A 14,640-nucleotide genomic window follows, 5' to 3' on the forward strand; every position below is an offset into this window, starting at 1 on the left:
CTGTTATCAACCATCAGCAGCAGGAAAAGAATACCCACACAGCCTTACCCCACATGGGACTAAATAAATGCATCTGTAAATCAGTATGAGGTTTTACTCACTGATCCCTGGAGGCGAGAATGGATTTCATCCATGCAGCCTAAAAATACAGTTCCTGCATCCTGTCATGCAGTATTACTGTTTATCACTATTCACTGCAATAATGGTAGTATTACTCGCAGTAGGACGTACTGCAGCGACACTGTCTTGCAGTACTTATTTTTATTACGTTATTTCAGGCTACTTATCACGAGTATTGTTTGGACTTCCCGTCATTCTGCTCCGACCTCCATGGAATTTCCTTGTGATTGCAAACTCGCCTAACAATCCCCTTCTCCTCTCCCTCTCCCTCTCCCTCTTTCTCTCTCTGTTTTTGTCTCCCTCGTTCTGCTTTAGTTTGCCTCATGCTGGAGGTCATCAAAATACCTGAAAATACATAGAAAGTGAAAGTTAGCCTGTAGCCGTTCACGCATGTTTAATTATTTAAGACTCATTCCGTGAAAACATGGTGATTGTCTGTCTGATCTGCCAACTCAGATCCCTCCTTTCTACAGTTTATTTTTGCGGAAGCATGTGAGAGAACAGCGAGTACCATTCACCAGAGTACTCGAAGTATAATCACATCTCACTGAGGGAGGGGAGACGCTTTCAAGTTTTCTTGATCTTGTTTCTGAAAATGCACCCTGATATGAAAACAGGAAGGCGCCAGAACGGTGACAAGTTCGTCCCTCACACTGATGTCAGCCATTTTTCAAAGCTTTCAAATCACTTTAGTGAACATTTGACTTCTCCTCTGTAATGAGTCAAAACCCAAATACTATACAATAAAACACAAAGATGAAAACCTTCCACTACTTTTGAAACCTGCACATTTGTATGCTGACAAATAGTTGTTTGACGTGTTCTTTGGTACAATAGAATTAAAATTATATTTTTATATATTGTATGTTTTGTTTCATTTAACATTATTTACATATTTATATGATATTTATTGACATGAGACAAATCAATATGCAGCCTGCAAGAGTGAATGCGATCCCGCAACACAGTTTTATTTATCCAATGATTTAACAAATAAAGGTTTGTTTTTTTTAATTGAAGAAAAATAGTCAGGTATGGAGTTTACTTAAGCGGTAGGTCACGAACCCTACAGATGTCATCGTCATGTCAGATGTTGTGGCTCTTCTCTCGGGATACAGACCAGAGCAACCGACGCATCTTAGGTAGAAACATCTTAACATCGCTGCCGTTTTACGTCACTAACCGTAACTCGGTCGGTCTTTACTTCCTGTTGCGGTGAGTTACTTTCACACAATTGAAGTCAACTACTTCACTATCAGATATCTCCTTTCAGTTTGTTTGCGCGTGTGTGTGTGTGCGCACGCGCGCGCACGGCTCTGCAGCAGCATCACGCCCTTTTGTAGAAAACTCCAGGCGGGGCGTTCTTAAATCTACTCGCTCGTCGCTGAGTGTCATCGTTAGACTGGAGGCGCAGCAAACAATTTGGAAATTAAACGTCGCGAATCTTACTTGGGACTTTTCTTCTGTTTCTTTCTTAGGGAGACATCGAGAAGATATATATGTATATGACTGAAGAGGCTCGGGGTTGTTAGCGGCTGTGTTCGGTTTGTGTTGTTGAATTTGATAGGACCGTTGTTTATCTCTGGAGTTGATATGCTGCGCTACATAACGAGGACTTGTGTCACGGCCACCCTCGTCCTTCTCCTCTTCTTAGGGTGAGTCCCGTTCCCTCAGTCCACCGGCTGATGTAAAAGTGACGGAATCCTGAAAACTGAGCAATTAATGTAACTGTAACCCTTCCTGGGTGTTACAATCTCTCTCTCTCTCTCTCTCTCTCTCTCTCTCTCTCTCTCTCTCTCTCTCTCTCTCTCTCTCTCTCACACACACACACACACACACACACGTGGTTGAAGTTGGCTAAAAACCGTTAAAAAACAACAGTAAATGTTGAACTAGTTGAAATGCAGTTGTGCGACATGCGGAGTTACACGCCACGCTGTTGGAATATTTAGAAAGTTTGTGACGTAGTTGGGCTGTGCGGTGTTGAGAAAAGATGGCATTTAGATTCTTTTAGACGGATATTGTGACGGGGTTTGCAGTAACAGAGGAAACGGTCACTTTGACATTATTTTCGTAGACAAACTCATTAATATGATAATGGTGTGGGGATCTGTATCAAATAAAGATAATTTTCGTAAGCATACCGTAGAATACCGCGTGACATGTGGGCGGGACATTTCTGCGTCATCGTATAATTTAGAATAGTATTTTGACACATAATCAGCCTTTGACAAGTATTCCTGCTATTTGAAGCTTGAAGTAAACCACATTGTGGTTATGAATGAGTATGTAATGCTTAAAAATATTTGTTGGCATTCATAGTTCACTTAGTGACAATTGTAAAAGTATTGGCATGTGTTTTAGATGATTAAAGGAATGGTTAGCTGCCAGTCAGTGTCAGCACTGTGCAGCGATTGCAACATGCTCGTCCTCACACACAACCACTCCTTCCCACCCTGCTGGCAAAATATAATAATATATCAAATACTCAAATTTCATAAACGTCATTGTGGTGGCCATTATTGAAGCAATTCGTGTGTGTGATGCTCAACACAATTTGCAAAATGTTTTACAGCTGAAAGTGTAACAGCTGGCTACGTGATCAGCTGCATCATACATTTCTCAAATGAAGTGATCAATGTTGTTGAGCAGTGACTAAAATATGAAGCAAATCCATCTGGGTATGAAAGATATATTTAAAATGTAAAATCAATTCAATATTGCTGCCACAGTTGGTTGGCAACAGGCAGGGTGGCCTTAAACCAATGGCTGAGAGGTTTTGGGCCCTGTCCCATCATCGCTGTCTAACTTGTATGTCTCCCCCTCCTCCTCCGTTCCACTTCCCCGTTCTGTGGCCGTTAGCCTCCACCTGCGAGGGCCCTGCCTCCGGGAGTTAGATAGTGAGTGTCCTGCTGTGGACCCACTATCATCAGAATACTGTGAGCTTTGGGATGCTCTTAAGTATCTCTTTTCCCCGATTTTGCTAATTTTAAATTAGTGGGCACTGGTCTCAAATTTATTTTTCCCATCATTTTGCAACTCGCTCAAGTAAAGGGTGAAAGCTTGACCCATAGGGGGGTGGAGCTGGGCTTGACAAAGTGTTAATTTGGATCAATCAGCAGGTTCCAACCATGGTATAAAGTGACTGACAGGATGTTGTATACGTGGCCTATTGACACAACTGTTTTATGAATCAAGACGCTGGAGAGATGAACTAAGTTAAACGGCTCTTTACTTGTAGAATCCAGAACGTAACAGAAGTCTACACAGATCAATGCATGCCTAGTAGCGAACATAACATGTTACGACAACATAAAGTAGTCGCTATTTATGATATAGGTTATACAGTACACAGGAAAACTGACAAATTACAAAACAATGTTATTTTTTCAGTGTCCCCAAAATGATAGGCTCCACAACACGAGGGGCCCCGGGGCTTCAGCCCAGGAAAGCCCATGCATTAAAGCGGCCTTGGCAACAGGGACGTTAAATGATAGAGATCCAGCTCGGTCATAGGAGTTGGCAGAAATACAAGGATGATAACGGGGGCAAAAGCAGTTGCCCCATTTTGGTACGATTCATTATTGATCTAATGCAAAAATGTTCCAAAGTACAAGTTTTGTTAAATTGAACAAATTGGACCGAAGCAACAGATGTCATACATGTCAGACATTTACATTCTACAAACTCACAAAATTGAACGTAGCTACTTTTACTCCTTGTTGTGATACATCTTTAGTCACAATTCTCAAGTTTTACTAAATTAGAAACATATATTTACATTGGGCCAATTCCTATTTTTCCAGCAGATGAATATTTATGACAGCGTAGAAAAAGTTGTAAAATTGACTTTCTTTTCCGAACCTGTTTACTGTGTAGGGAGGTAAAAATGCATAGACAATATATGAACTTTTACAGGGACACAGAGGTGCTCTGTTCGGACCTTTTCTAGGTGCAGTTCACCTGTTTTCTTTTTTTCTTTGTTTTCTCTGTGTATAGGCTATGTTACCTGGTTGATGTTTAACCAGGAAGTTTTACAGATGCAGCTGATTAACAGGGTTAACATTCACCAGCTGCTTTTGATACTGAACCTTCACATTACTCAGAGTAAAGATCAATATTTGAAACAAATTACAGTACTGATGTGGTGGGAGGAGAAATATTTGAAGTAAGATGTGGACTGAGTTGTCCTGAGGGGTCAGGAAGTAATTAATTATACCTCTCTGGAGCCATTTGGTAATTGTTGACTCTCTGGAAGTCCAATTTATAATAATTGCATTGACATTTACAGTGATGAATAAACCTTGTGTAGTCCCAATTTTCTACTTTTTGTTTTTTTTGGAGCTCAAACCAAGTTCAAGCATGTTGAACACCGTGTCGCTGTTGGTTAGTCTTTCTGTTGTTGTCACATCTATATGAGTTGGCTTTATAGCGTCATGGACATCACATGAACACAACAGTGCAAATAAAACCTCTCTAAGAAACAAATCAAGGCCACAAAATCCTCATTTAACCACTGCAGCTACAATCATCGACTCGGTTAGAATTTAAAATATACCTGAAAAAATTCTGTTACTCTTACTTCATTTCTGCCAAATATTATCGCGCCTGAGTCGATCAAACGAGCTAAAATGAATGTTACGTTTCAAGACCGCTGAAACTGTGTAAGTGACTCAAGTATCCATGTTTACCCGTTAACCTGGTGGAAGACTACTGAAAGGGTTTTTACATGCTTTTAACTGTGTGACCTATTGCTTCACAGGTTCATCTTTATGTACTCGGGATACACTGTCCCAGTCTCAAGGTGAGATCAAGTAGAGGTTTCTGGTTCACGATACCTACACTACCATAAAACCACGCTTCAGCAAACCCACTTAACTGCATCCGACGCTCTCGTACCAGTGAATTGTAACAAACCATTAAACGCAGTTTCACGACCAAACCAGCCCAGGATGTTTCATCTTGTAGCATGTTTATGGAACATAACACATTCTTTTTTCAATTTGACATTTTTTTTGTCTTGTTATTAATAAATATGTGTGTTCCCTTTGTAGTTTCTTCAAGACTTGTGAAACAATAGTTGTTGAAAAAGAAGTGGTGGTAAGAGAATGCTGGGACAACAGCAGCTGGAGGATTGGCTATCTACAAATGCCACCTGGGTGAGCACACACTGTTGTTTTGAGTGTGAGGAGTTGAGAGTGGGCTGAAATGGAACTTCACATCCTGTGGTGTCACACCCCGGTTATTGCATTTTAACCCCCATTGCAATCGTTTTCCATAATCAGCTACCACTCTCTGGTTTCTTTCCTCATCTGGGCATGTGGCCAAACAGATAAAAGCTTCCCGATGCATCCTTTTTTCAAGGAGCAGCGCAGTTCATCAGCTCTTTTACTTGCTGGTTGTACCCTGTTAAGACCCCTGTGCTTATTCATTCACAAAAATTCTGAAAAATATGTTTGCTGTATTTTTTTTTTTTTCGCAGACTGAAATATGCTCAGCCAAGCACACAGAAGGGGTAAGCAACTCAAGAGATGTGGGTTTTTTTTTTGCATGTAAAATATTTGCAGCTGTTTATTAAAATGAATCTGTGCATGATCAAATAATTAAACGCAGCTTTAATTTATAGTTCAGTGAGACCAACAAACACCTCTAAACACCCACAATTACAACAGTATGAACATTTGAGGTTAAAGGAAAAAGAAGACGGATACAAAATTTAAGAGATTAAAAAAAAAGTGTGGAAAAAGGGATGGTATACGCAAAAAAAAAAAAAAAGACAACGCTGTCATCACCTATTCACCATCATGCTGGTGGAAGGGTCGGTGAAGTTTTTATAGTCTCCAAATTTTGAAGTGTTTGGGAGTCCAAAACACTCCTGGAGTTCCACAGGAAAAGATGTTGCAGTAATCTCTTAAATGTACAAAATGTATATGATAAAATCCCAGCAGTGTTTTTTGGACTAAAAAAAAAAAATTTGACCTGACATTCCGTCAGCATGAAGGTGAGAAGATGACGTCTGAATTTTCGTTGTTGGGTTTACTATCCCTTTAAGAGCATAAATTTTGGCTCTGTTCCAGAGCCAGAGCTGTGATATGGTGCATGCTGGCTCTTGTGAACCGTTTGAAGTTAAACAGAATGAGACCATATTGTTATGAAGCACAACCACGGTTCTATTAATATCTCTTTTGGGAAGAGAATTGTTTTTCTCTCCTGCCTCAATGCTAATGTTCATTGTCTATGCCAAGTAGCAGACAGGCATTTGGTGGAGGTTTGGAGCTCTATAATGCACACAGAGAGGAAGGAAAGGAAGAGGATCTATCTGTTTGTCTGGCTCAAAAATCACACACACACACACACACAAATGCAATAATGCTATGTCTGTTTGGTCTCCTTAGACGCACTGATGTGAACACAGTGACAAACTGGAATGCCCCCCTGGTTTGGGAGGGGACCTTCGATCCAGTAGTCATCGATGCCATCTATAAGCGGATGGATCCCAGAATTGCCGTGGTGGTCTTTGCTGTTGGCAAGTAGGTTCAGTGGATAGGATATTATGAGTAAGGATGTCCTGAGCTGCTGTTAGACCTGAAAATGTAGAAGTATGCTATGAAAAATACTTTCACTATCTGCACTGTTGTATTTGTCTTCATATTGATTTTGTTTTTGTGTTTTTCACCGTCTAATGATTGTCTGGCTTGCTTCTGCGCAGGTATACCCGTTTCCTGAAGGCTTTCCTGGAGTCCGGTGAAAAGTATTTTCTGGTAGACTTCAGAGTGACTTACTATATCTTCACAGATAGAGAAGAAGATGTTCCTAAAGTGAGTTGGTTTGCTTTATTATACACAACATAAACCAACATGTCACAACAAAGCATTTCTGCTTTGCTCATACTGCAGCACATACAAAGGAGCGATTGCTGTGTGACGTGCAGCTTGTTTGCGTGTGTGTTCTTGTACTTGCTACACAATGACCAGAATATGTTTTTAACCAACAGAGTGAGGACATTTTTGAGAAGTGAGGAAAATTTAGCTGCTCAAATCTTGGTCTTTGGGTTGGGGTTGGAATAAGTTTATGGTCAGGTGTCGGGTCAGGGTGATTTTGTTGTGATGGTTAGGGTTAAGAGCTAGGGAATGCATTACATTAATGAAGATCCTTACAAAGATATAAGAACAAAGTGTGTGTGTGTGTGTGTGTGTGTGTGTGTGTGTGTGTGTGTGTGTGTGTGTGTGTGGTAAGGTATGCTGTCACTCCCCATAAAGATGCATCTGTGAACCGGTTGGAACTTGCATGTCTCGTGCAGCCATCTAAAAGATTGAAAGTGTAGCTCTTTTATTTTAAATCTGCCACAGAGTTACATTATGTGATGAAATGAAGGGGGAAAAATGCAGTTTGTGACATTGAGAGATAGATTCAGTCTCAGGTCTTGGAGTTAATGCTTTCAAACCCAATATTTGTTTATCTTCTTACAGAAGAGACTATAAAAGATAATCCTGTGTTCTGGTTCTTTGGCCATGCAATTGGTTTCTTTTGATTAAACATGTCCAGCATCAGTCACCAGTCTACTAATGACACTTAAAGACATGTTCGGGCATTTAGAGAGGGCATACCTCCACATTGGAATTTGCTGCTGTTCCACAGAATTCGCGAGTGGTGAAACCTGATCATCATGTTGATTTGTATCTTACTGGAACTAAAAAGCACACATTGTAAACTGAATCATGTTTCTAAACTCTCGCTTAACTCCTGTAACTACTAGGTGGTTACTGGCGGTACTTGAATTGAGCTTGAAGGTGTGATAAGGTCAGGGCTCTCAAAAGTAAAGTCTCCCCATGTGGTGTATGGTTTCAGCCTTGTTGACTGTCATAAGTCTGTCGATCACAAAAACATTGGTTTCAGATATCGGTATTGAGGGCTGAACATGAATCCAAGTTTTAGCAAAATCACAATATGACTGAGTGCAATGGTTCCAGAACAAAAGTCCTGTAGCACTCAAAACCATCAAATCTACTGTGCGCCCCCCTCCCTCCACAGCTGGTGCTAGCAACACCAGTGGCCAGGCCAGTGTTGCCAAAATGAATTGTTTTTAACATTAACAGAAAAATGCAGGGTTTATTTTAAACATTGAAAGATACATTTTTAATGTAGAGTTTGGGATCCTGATCCTTTGCAGAGAGATTTTTTTTGCATTATTTTGCCTTTGTATCCTGTGTCTACCAATGCAAACGCATCATAAATGTGGCAAGAGAAGATTGAAATTTAATTTCAAGCGACATCAGTTGTTGTGTGTCTATAAAGTACATTGTGATTTGTAATCAATTACTTTTTGTATCTGACTGGTTAGGTGGAGCTGAAAACAGGCAGGAGGATCTCAATCCTCTCAGTCCCAAGTGCCAACCGCTGGCAGGAAGTTGTGCTTGGCAGGATGAAGTGGGCTACCATCTCCATTGACAAACAGGTTGAACCCCTTTCCTGATGTCTTCACGCCTCTCGTCTAGTTTAGTCTACTCAAAAACACTCAGTCTCACAGATCATTTGTTTCAGATCCGTAATGAGGCCGACTATCTTTTTATGATGGACATCGATAGTGTTTTCCACAATCGCTTTGGAGCCGAGTCCCTCAGCCCGCTGTCCGCTGTACTCCACCGTGGCTACTACAAGGTTTACTCTTTTTACTACATCGTATTCATGTTAAATCAGTGGTAATCTTTCCCTTACTCATTATATCTTAATGATAATTAAATAACCTATCTTGCCACGCTGTTTTTTTTGGGGGGGGGGGGTATTCTCTCCTAACTTGCATGATTATTGTATTTAACCTTTTTACATTCTCTCTTTTGTCAGAACACACAGAGGGATCAGTTTCCATATGAGCGCCGCCCCCTGTCTAAAGCCTTCATTCCTTCTGGTGAAGGAGACTACTATTACACTGCAGCTGTGTGGGGGGGCTACCTGGAGGAAATGTACAAGCTAGTCAAGTAAACAAAACCACATTTTCTTTAAAGTCATTTTCATGCTTTACCTGATTAAATGAGCGTACGGCAGACAGAGAGGGGAGTTGATAATAAATGGAGAATGGGATACTGGACACATAAAACACCGTAGTTCTGATGTTATTTTGTGAGGTTGTTGTTGGACCAGTATATTGGTTTTCATGACTCTCCTTCAGAATAAATGTAACTGTAGCACAAGCCTCTTAATCAACAGATCTGCCTCTTGTCTTGCAGGCATTGTTACACGCAGGCACAGGAAGATGCCAAAGTAAATATTGAAGCTGTATGGCAGGAAGAGAGTCACCTCAATAGGTATAGTGTCACATTTGGTTCCATATGTTCATTACAGATTTTCATTTTTTTCCTCATGTTTTCAGTATTATTAATTCCAGGTTTTCTATATTTAATTACATAAATTGGTAATTTAAAAACCTATTTTCAATTTCTTATCTGTCATTTAAAAAACAACAACAACAACAACAACATACGTTATCCATGGCCATGTTGTACCAGCTTGTCTCCCTGACTCTCTGTCGCAGGTATCTGCTTTATAACAAACCCACCAAGGTGCTGTCTCCAGAGTACCTGTGGTCAGACTATGATCAGGTACCGTCGGACATCAAAGTCGTCAGGATCTCCCAGCTTGTGAAGAATTATGCAGACGTGCGCCCCAATGGTGGACACTGATGTCAAGTCGATAACTTTCAGGACATTAAACCTGGTAAACAGCAAAAAATGGTGTTTCCTTACAATCAAAGAACTTCAAGAACACCCCCCCAGGGAATGACATTTACTGCAAATATAACAAAATGTTAAAACAAACAAAGCTGATTATTGTATCTCATTTAGAAGTAAAAGGCAGGTTGGTGAAGCACTGGACGGAACAGAAAACTGCTAGTCTTCCTCCTTCTTCTTCTTCTGTGAATGAATTAAGCAATATCACATGAGATATCATGTGATGATGCGTTCAGTTGCTTCTGGGTAGAGGTGGCACTAACTAACTTAGCTTATTGTACCATGATCACTCTTTGTTGGCGAAGGCTCCTGCTCCCAGCTCTCTGCATGCAGTATGCTTTGGCCCCCCACTCAGAGACTGACCTGGGATTACTGTGGGTCTGCTTGTTTTGCCACCAGACAGCCTTTAGGCCTTTGAGCTTAGTCATTGTCCCCCAGAACCTTTAAAGACTTTGTGGGGGGTAGCACCTTTGACCCCTGGGTGATTGCCACCTTAGCTCAGTTGGGTCAAAACGACCACCGTCAGCAACACAGCAAAAAGCCTTAACCCTGAACCAAGAGCTGTCCACCAGCGTGGACATGCATGGTAACCTGTGGATCCACGAAAGGCTATACTCAACCTATTTTCTGGACAAGAAAATGAAAGAAGGACTTTGGTTTGTCTGCGTCTGAAGAGGACTTCAGATGTGTTTAAAAAATCCACATGTGAAGCACAGCAAACTTCCTAGGAATTGCAACACAAGAGGATCCAGTGATTTGAAGGACACGTCCTGTTGCCATCATGCCCCCAACAGGCAGTGTCTATGTTTTACCCTTGACTACGTCCATTATGGCAGCCTTCTTACACTTGCAGTCACAGTAAAGATTCTGTTCTATGTGGATGATAGACTGCTCCATGTGCCATCCTGGTCTCTGAGAGTCCAGGACACATCTCTGCTTCTTATGTGACCCAACAGGGTCTCAAAGTAAGTTTGAGAAAGAGCTGCCTGACCCCTTTGCCAGAACGTGATCTCTGAATACAGTTCCTAGGCCAGCCTGTCTACTATCTCAGGGCATCATCAGCATCCTCAGTCTTCTTACCTTTTATAGGGGGCAAATAGTTTGCCCACATCAGGTTTCTTCACCTCTTGGGCAAGTTGATATGTGCCTCAACCTGGGCTTGCTGCAGTTCAACCAGATGCACCCTAACTCAGATAGCCCTACCTGGGGGTGTGAGTACCTGTCATCACTTCTTAAGTCAACAGTGCTATAGTGGGAATCCGTGTCCCTCATTCTAAGGGAGGCTTGAAAGTGCCATGCCCAAAAGCTCTGGGAGCTCTGACGTAGGATCTACCACGGATTTTCTATTCCTGTTATTGCATCACGGAGTCTCTGGTAGAGGCTGGGCCGAGATGGTTGTCCCTTAAGACTGTGACTGATGGCTGTCTCTTAATTGAAATATGTTGATAAGCTACAGGCGTTGTGTGAGTGAATCATGTTTGCAATAGAAACCAGATGTCTCCTGTGTAATGATGTTGAGGAATATGGACTTTTTCCCTAAGATGCTTTCTTGGTCATACCAAAATCCGCCCATCCAGCCAGGCCTGGCCAGGTTTGACCCCTCACCAGGAGAACCCAACTGTTGACTGTTAATGCCTTCAATGTTGTGGGTGTACTTATGATTCTTTGGATCCTGGATGAACAAATACAGCATACAGCCCCTCAGAATCTGTGTGATCCTGCATGAAGATTCAGCGAAACGGATCGCCTGATGACTCTTGAGGATATCAGGGGGTATTACAAGTGACTTTGGTGTAACGTGACCTGTGTATGAGCAAAATGGAAGACTTAGTGCTTTTAGACCAGAAGTTCTTGGACTCAGTTAAATCCATCAAAACAGGGACCCCCAAAAACATGCCAGTCAAAGTAAATAAATTGGTACATCATCTGACAGATAAGTGCTAGATAAGTGACTCTCACACACCCAAACATGGCTACTGAGCCACTTTGAAGGGCTTTCAACAGTAATGGTTCTGAAACGCATTTCTTTGTGTGTGTGTGTGTGTGTGTGTGTGTGTGTGTGTGTGTGTGTGTGTGTGTGTGTGTGTGTGTGTGTGGTAGATGATTTATTCATTAATTTTGCTGGCTTGTTCAAAGTTTGCACTATCTTTATATTTTGTATGTTCTATTGTATTGCTTGTAAATGTTTTTTTTTTTTTTTTAATCTGTATCTCACTTTCGTGAATGAAGACAAAGAATGTCAGCAGTACAACAGGATCAGCTTCTTGACTATCTGGCAACATGGTTTCACAATCGATGTTAGGGGAGGCAGCACAGGAAGGGGAAGCAGAGCTGTGTACAGCGGAAAGAACTGCTGATTTCAAATGGGGACATTGGCAGGAGGTGGAAGGAGCACTCCTAAACCCAAATATCCTATTTTTTGAGGAGGAAGCTGGCTGGATGACTGGCTGGTTGGTAAGAGAGTTACTCCACTAAGTTTAAGTGAAGTGAGACAAAGCTCTGAGTTTACAAGCTGATTAAAACTCGTCGACTGTAACGAGCAACAGAAAGAACGAGATTGCCCGAACAAGCGAGTGAAAGAAGCTGCTTCTTGACCAAAGAGACTGGGTCACATAGCCAGCGAGACCTCTTGGTGGAACCTCTTTCGTGAGTCAGCAGAGAGGGTTCAAGCGTCTGATTAGGATACTCCCTTGGGTGGGCTTCTGTGGAAGAGTTTCTTGGCGCACCGACATGAGAAGATGCCTTGTTTTCGAACAAGCAAGACCGTGCTGATCTGGACTGGGAACACTTTGATGTTTGGGTTTCCTGACTCAGCCTGCTCACATATTAACCTGGTGTCAGTTAGACAGTAGAAAATAAATGGACCGTAACAATTATATATGAGTTGGAGAATCATGACTCACGCCAACGACACCAGCCTGAAAGCCACGCGAACAACTCACCGTATTATCACAAAGCTGAATAAACTCAGTCATACGAAGCACTCCCCTTAAGTATATTTATTAAGTTTCTGCCACGCCTTTTCAACATAAGACTGTATGAAAAAGACATGCTTGGCCAACAAATATCTTAATATACTGATTGCGTATCATGGTGCGGCCAACAAATGGTGAAGTAGCTTTATCAGTTATGCTGTGTTACAACACTGCCCTCTAGTGGACAAGTATAATCCTGTAATAGGTTAGTTCCTAAATAATGACAGTTACTGAACATGCGATAAAAGGTCCTAAGAAGGACACGTATACTAAATAATGGTCCTGGCTTGGCTTCAGGACTGTCACAAGTCATGCTTGTAGGCCAGTCTCTTAAAGAGAGAGAAAATGTGCACAATATTCATGTTAAGAAATACAATACGATAGCTGGACTGATATCCTCAGTTGAAATTGACATAATTATACAGTCATATTTTTTTTTTAACTCTGGACAAGCGTCTGTTGAATGTTCAAATCTGAAGAGTTACTCTGGTAGACTGAAGCCCAAGTCTGCTCCACTTTCAGTCCTTAGTATTCTGGACAACATCTGATATTTGATAATGGTATGTATTGTCACAGGTTTTCCAAGTATATCTTCACAGCATGAACACATTAAACTGATGCTGAAAGACCTTTTAGTTGTTGTGCTAAGTTTCAGAAGAGATGAAGGACCACGTCAACAGTGCTGTGTTTAGCTCATGCAAGGTTCCAGCCATCTCAGGTACAGTTTCAGTGGATATTTTCCAAAGGGACAGTTTTTTTTTAACCATTAAAAACATTGTTTTCACAGACAAGGATGGTTGTTGAAATTGGGGATTTTGTGTCAAAAAGTCTAACTCAAACTGAACCTCATTTTAGCTTCATCTGAGCTGTAGGGGGCATGCTTTCGCAGAATGAGATATCCTCTCCTGGTGTGTGAATATGGTTTTAAGACACTGAAATAAGAATTTATTCTTAGATTCAGATCTTGTTTTTTATGCATCTGGCCCAGAGCTGCAGGCAGCGGTGACGACTTCAGCTGATATGTTCCACAATACCTTTCAAACAAGTTGCAGTGCAATCAATGAATCAGAATCAGAATCAGAATGCCTTTATTGTCACTATACGCAGGTACAATGAGATTAAAAAAACCCAAAACCTCACCAAACAGTGCAAAAGACAGAGGAGAAAAAAAACGAGAAATAAATACAATGTAGACATAGATGTGAGGTGCACAATGTTGAGGAATAAATAAGGTGTATATACTGTACAGATTTGAAAATAAATATATATTACACATTTATGTGTGTTGTCCATGAGTGGTTGGAAATATTGCACATAGTTAGAATATAGCTTAATATTGGAATATTGCACAAAGAGAAAATCAGTGCATGTTATAATTCAGGGTGGCTATAGCTTTTGGGGGAAAAACTGTTCTTGAGTCTGTTTGTTTAGGACTTTATGCATCTGTAGCGCCTCCCTGAGGGCATCAGGTCAAACAGGGCAGACCTGGGGTGGGAGCTGTCTTTGGTAATTGCTCTGGCTCTGCTAAGGCAGCGGGAGGTGTAGATGTCCATCAGAGAGGGGAGAGGGCAGCCGATGATCTTCTGTGCTGCCCTCGTAACCCTCTGCAGCCTCTGTCTGTCTGCAGCGGTAGAGCTGCCGACAATACTGTGATGCAGTATGTCAGCAGGCTCTCAATGGACGAGTGGTCGAAGGTCAGCAGCAGGTCGAAGTTGAGGTAGTGCTTCCTGAGGACTCTCAGGAAGTGTAGCCACTGTTGAGCCTTCTTGATGATTGAAGTGGTGTTTTCTGACCTGGATGTGTTGTCGCGATGAGGACGG

General features: G+C 41.5%; 1 protein-coding gene across 1 annotated transcript; it reads left to right on the forward strand.

Moving 5' to 3' along the window:
- Positions 1-1,474: 1,474 nt before the first annotated feature.
- LOC147269489 (globoside alpha-1,3-N-acetylgalactosaminyltransferase 1-like) lies at positions 1,475-14,116 on the forward strand. The gene is made up of 11 exons (XM_086185738.1): positions 1,475-1,775; positions 4,883-4,924; positions 5,175-5,279; positions 5,603-5,635; positions 6,516-6,650; positions 6,830-6,938; positions 8,462-8,575; positions 8,662-8,778; positions 8,962-9,095; positions 9,345-9,422; positions 9,650-14,116. The coding sequence occupies exons 1-11, from the start codon at positions 1,714-1,716 to the stop codon at positions 9,795-9,797; spliced, it is 1,077 nt and encodes a 358-aa protein (XP_086041864.1). The 5' UTR covers positions 1,475-1,713; the 3' UTR covers positions 9,798-14,116.
- The last annotated feature ends 524 nt before the right edge of the window (positions 14,117-14,640 follow it).

The sequence above is a fragment of the Aulostomus chinensis genome, chromosome 2 (assembly GCF_037954235.1).
Source record: "Aulostomus chinensis isolate RoL2024-O1b breed Wild chromosome 2, RoL_Achi_v1.0, whole genome shotgun sequence".
In the NCBI taxonomy this organism is placed as follows: domain Eukaryota; kingdom Metazoa; phylum Chordata; class Actinopteri; order Syngnathiformes; family Aulostomidae; genus Aulostomus; species Aulostomus chinensis.

Bases quoted from the DNA above. Each gene is read 5' to 3' on its own strand.
- LOC147269489 (XM_086185738.1), top strand. From the start codon at position 1,714: ATGCTGCGCTACATAACGAGGACTTGTGTCACGGCCACCCTCGTCCTT. The intron at 6,651-6,829 runs GTAGGTTCAGTG...GCTTCTGCGCAG, and splicing joins GTGGTCTTTGCTGTTGGCAA to GTATACCCGTTTCCTGAAGG. The intron at 8,779-8,961 runs GTTTACTCTTTT...CTCTTTTGTCAG, and splicing joins TCCACCGTGGCTACTACAAG to AACACACAGAGGGATCAGTT.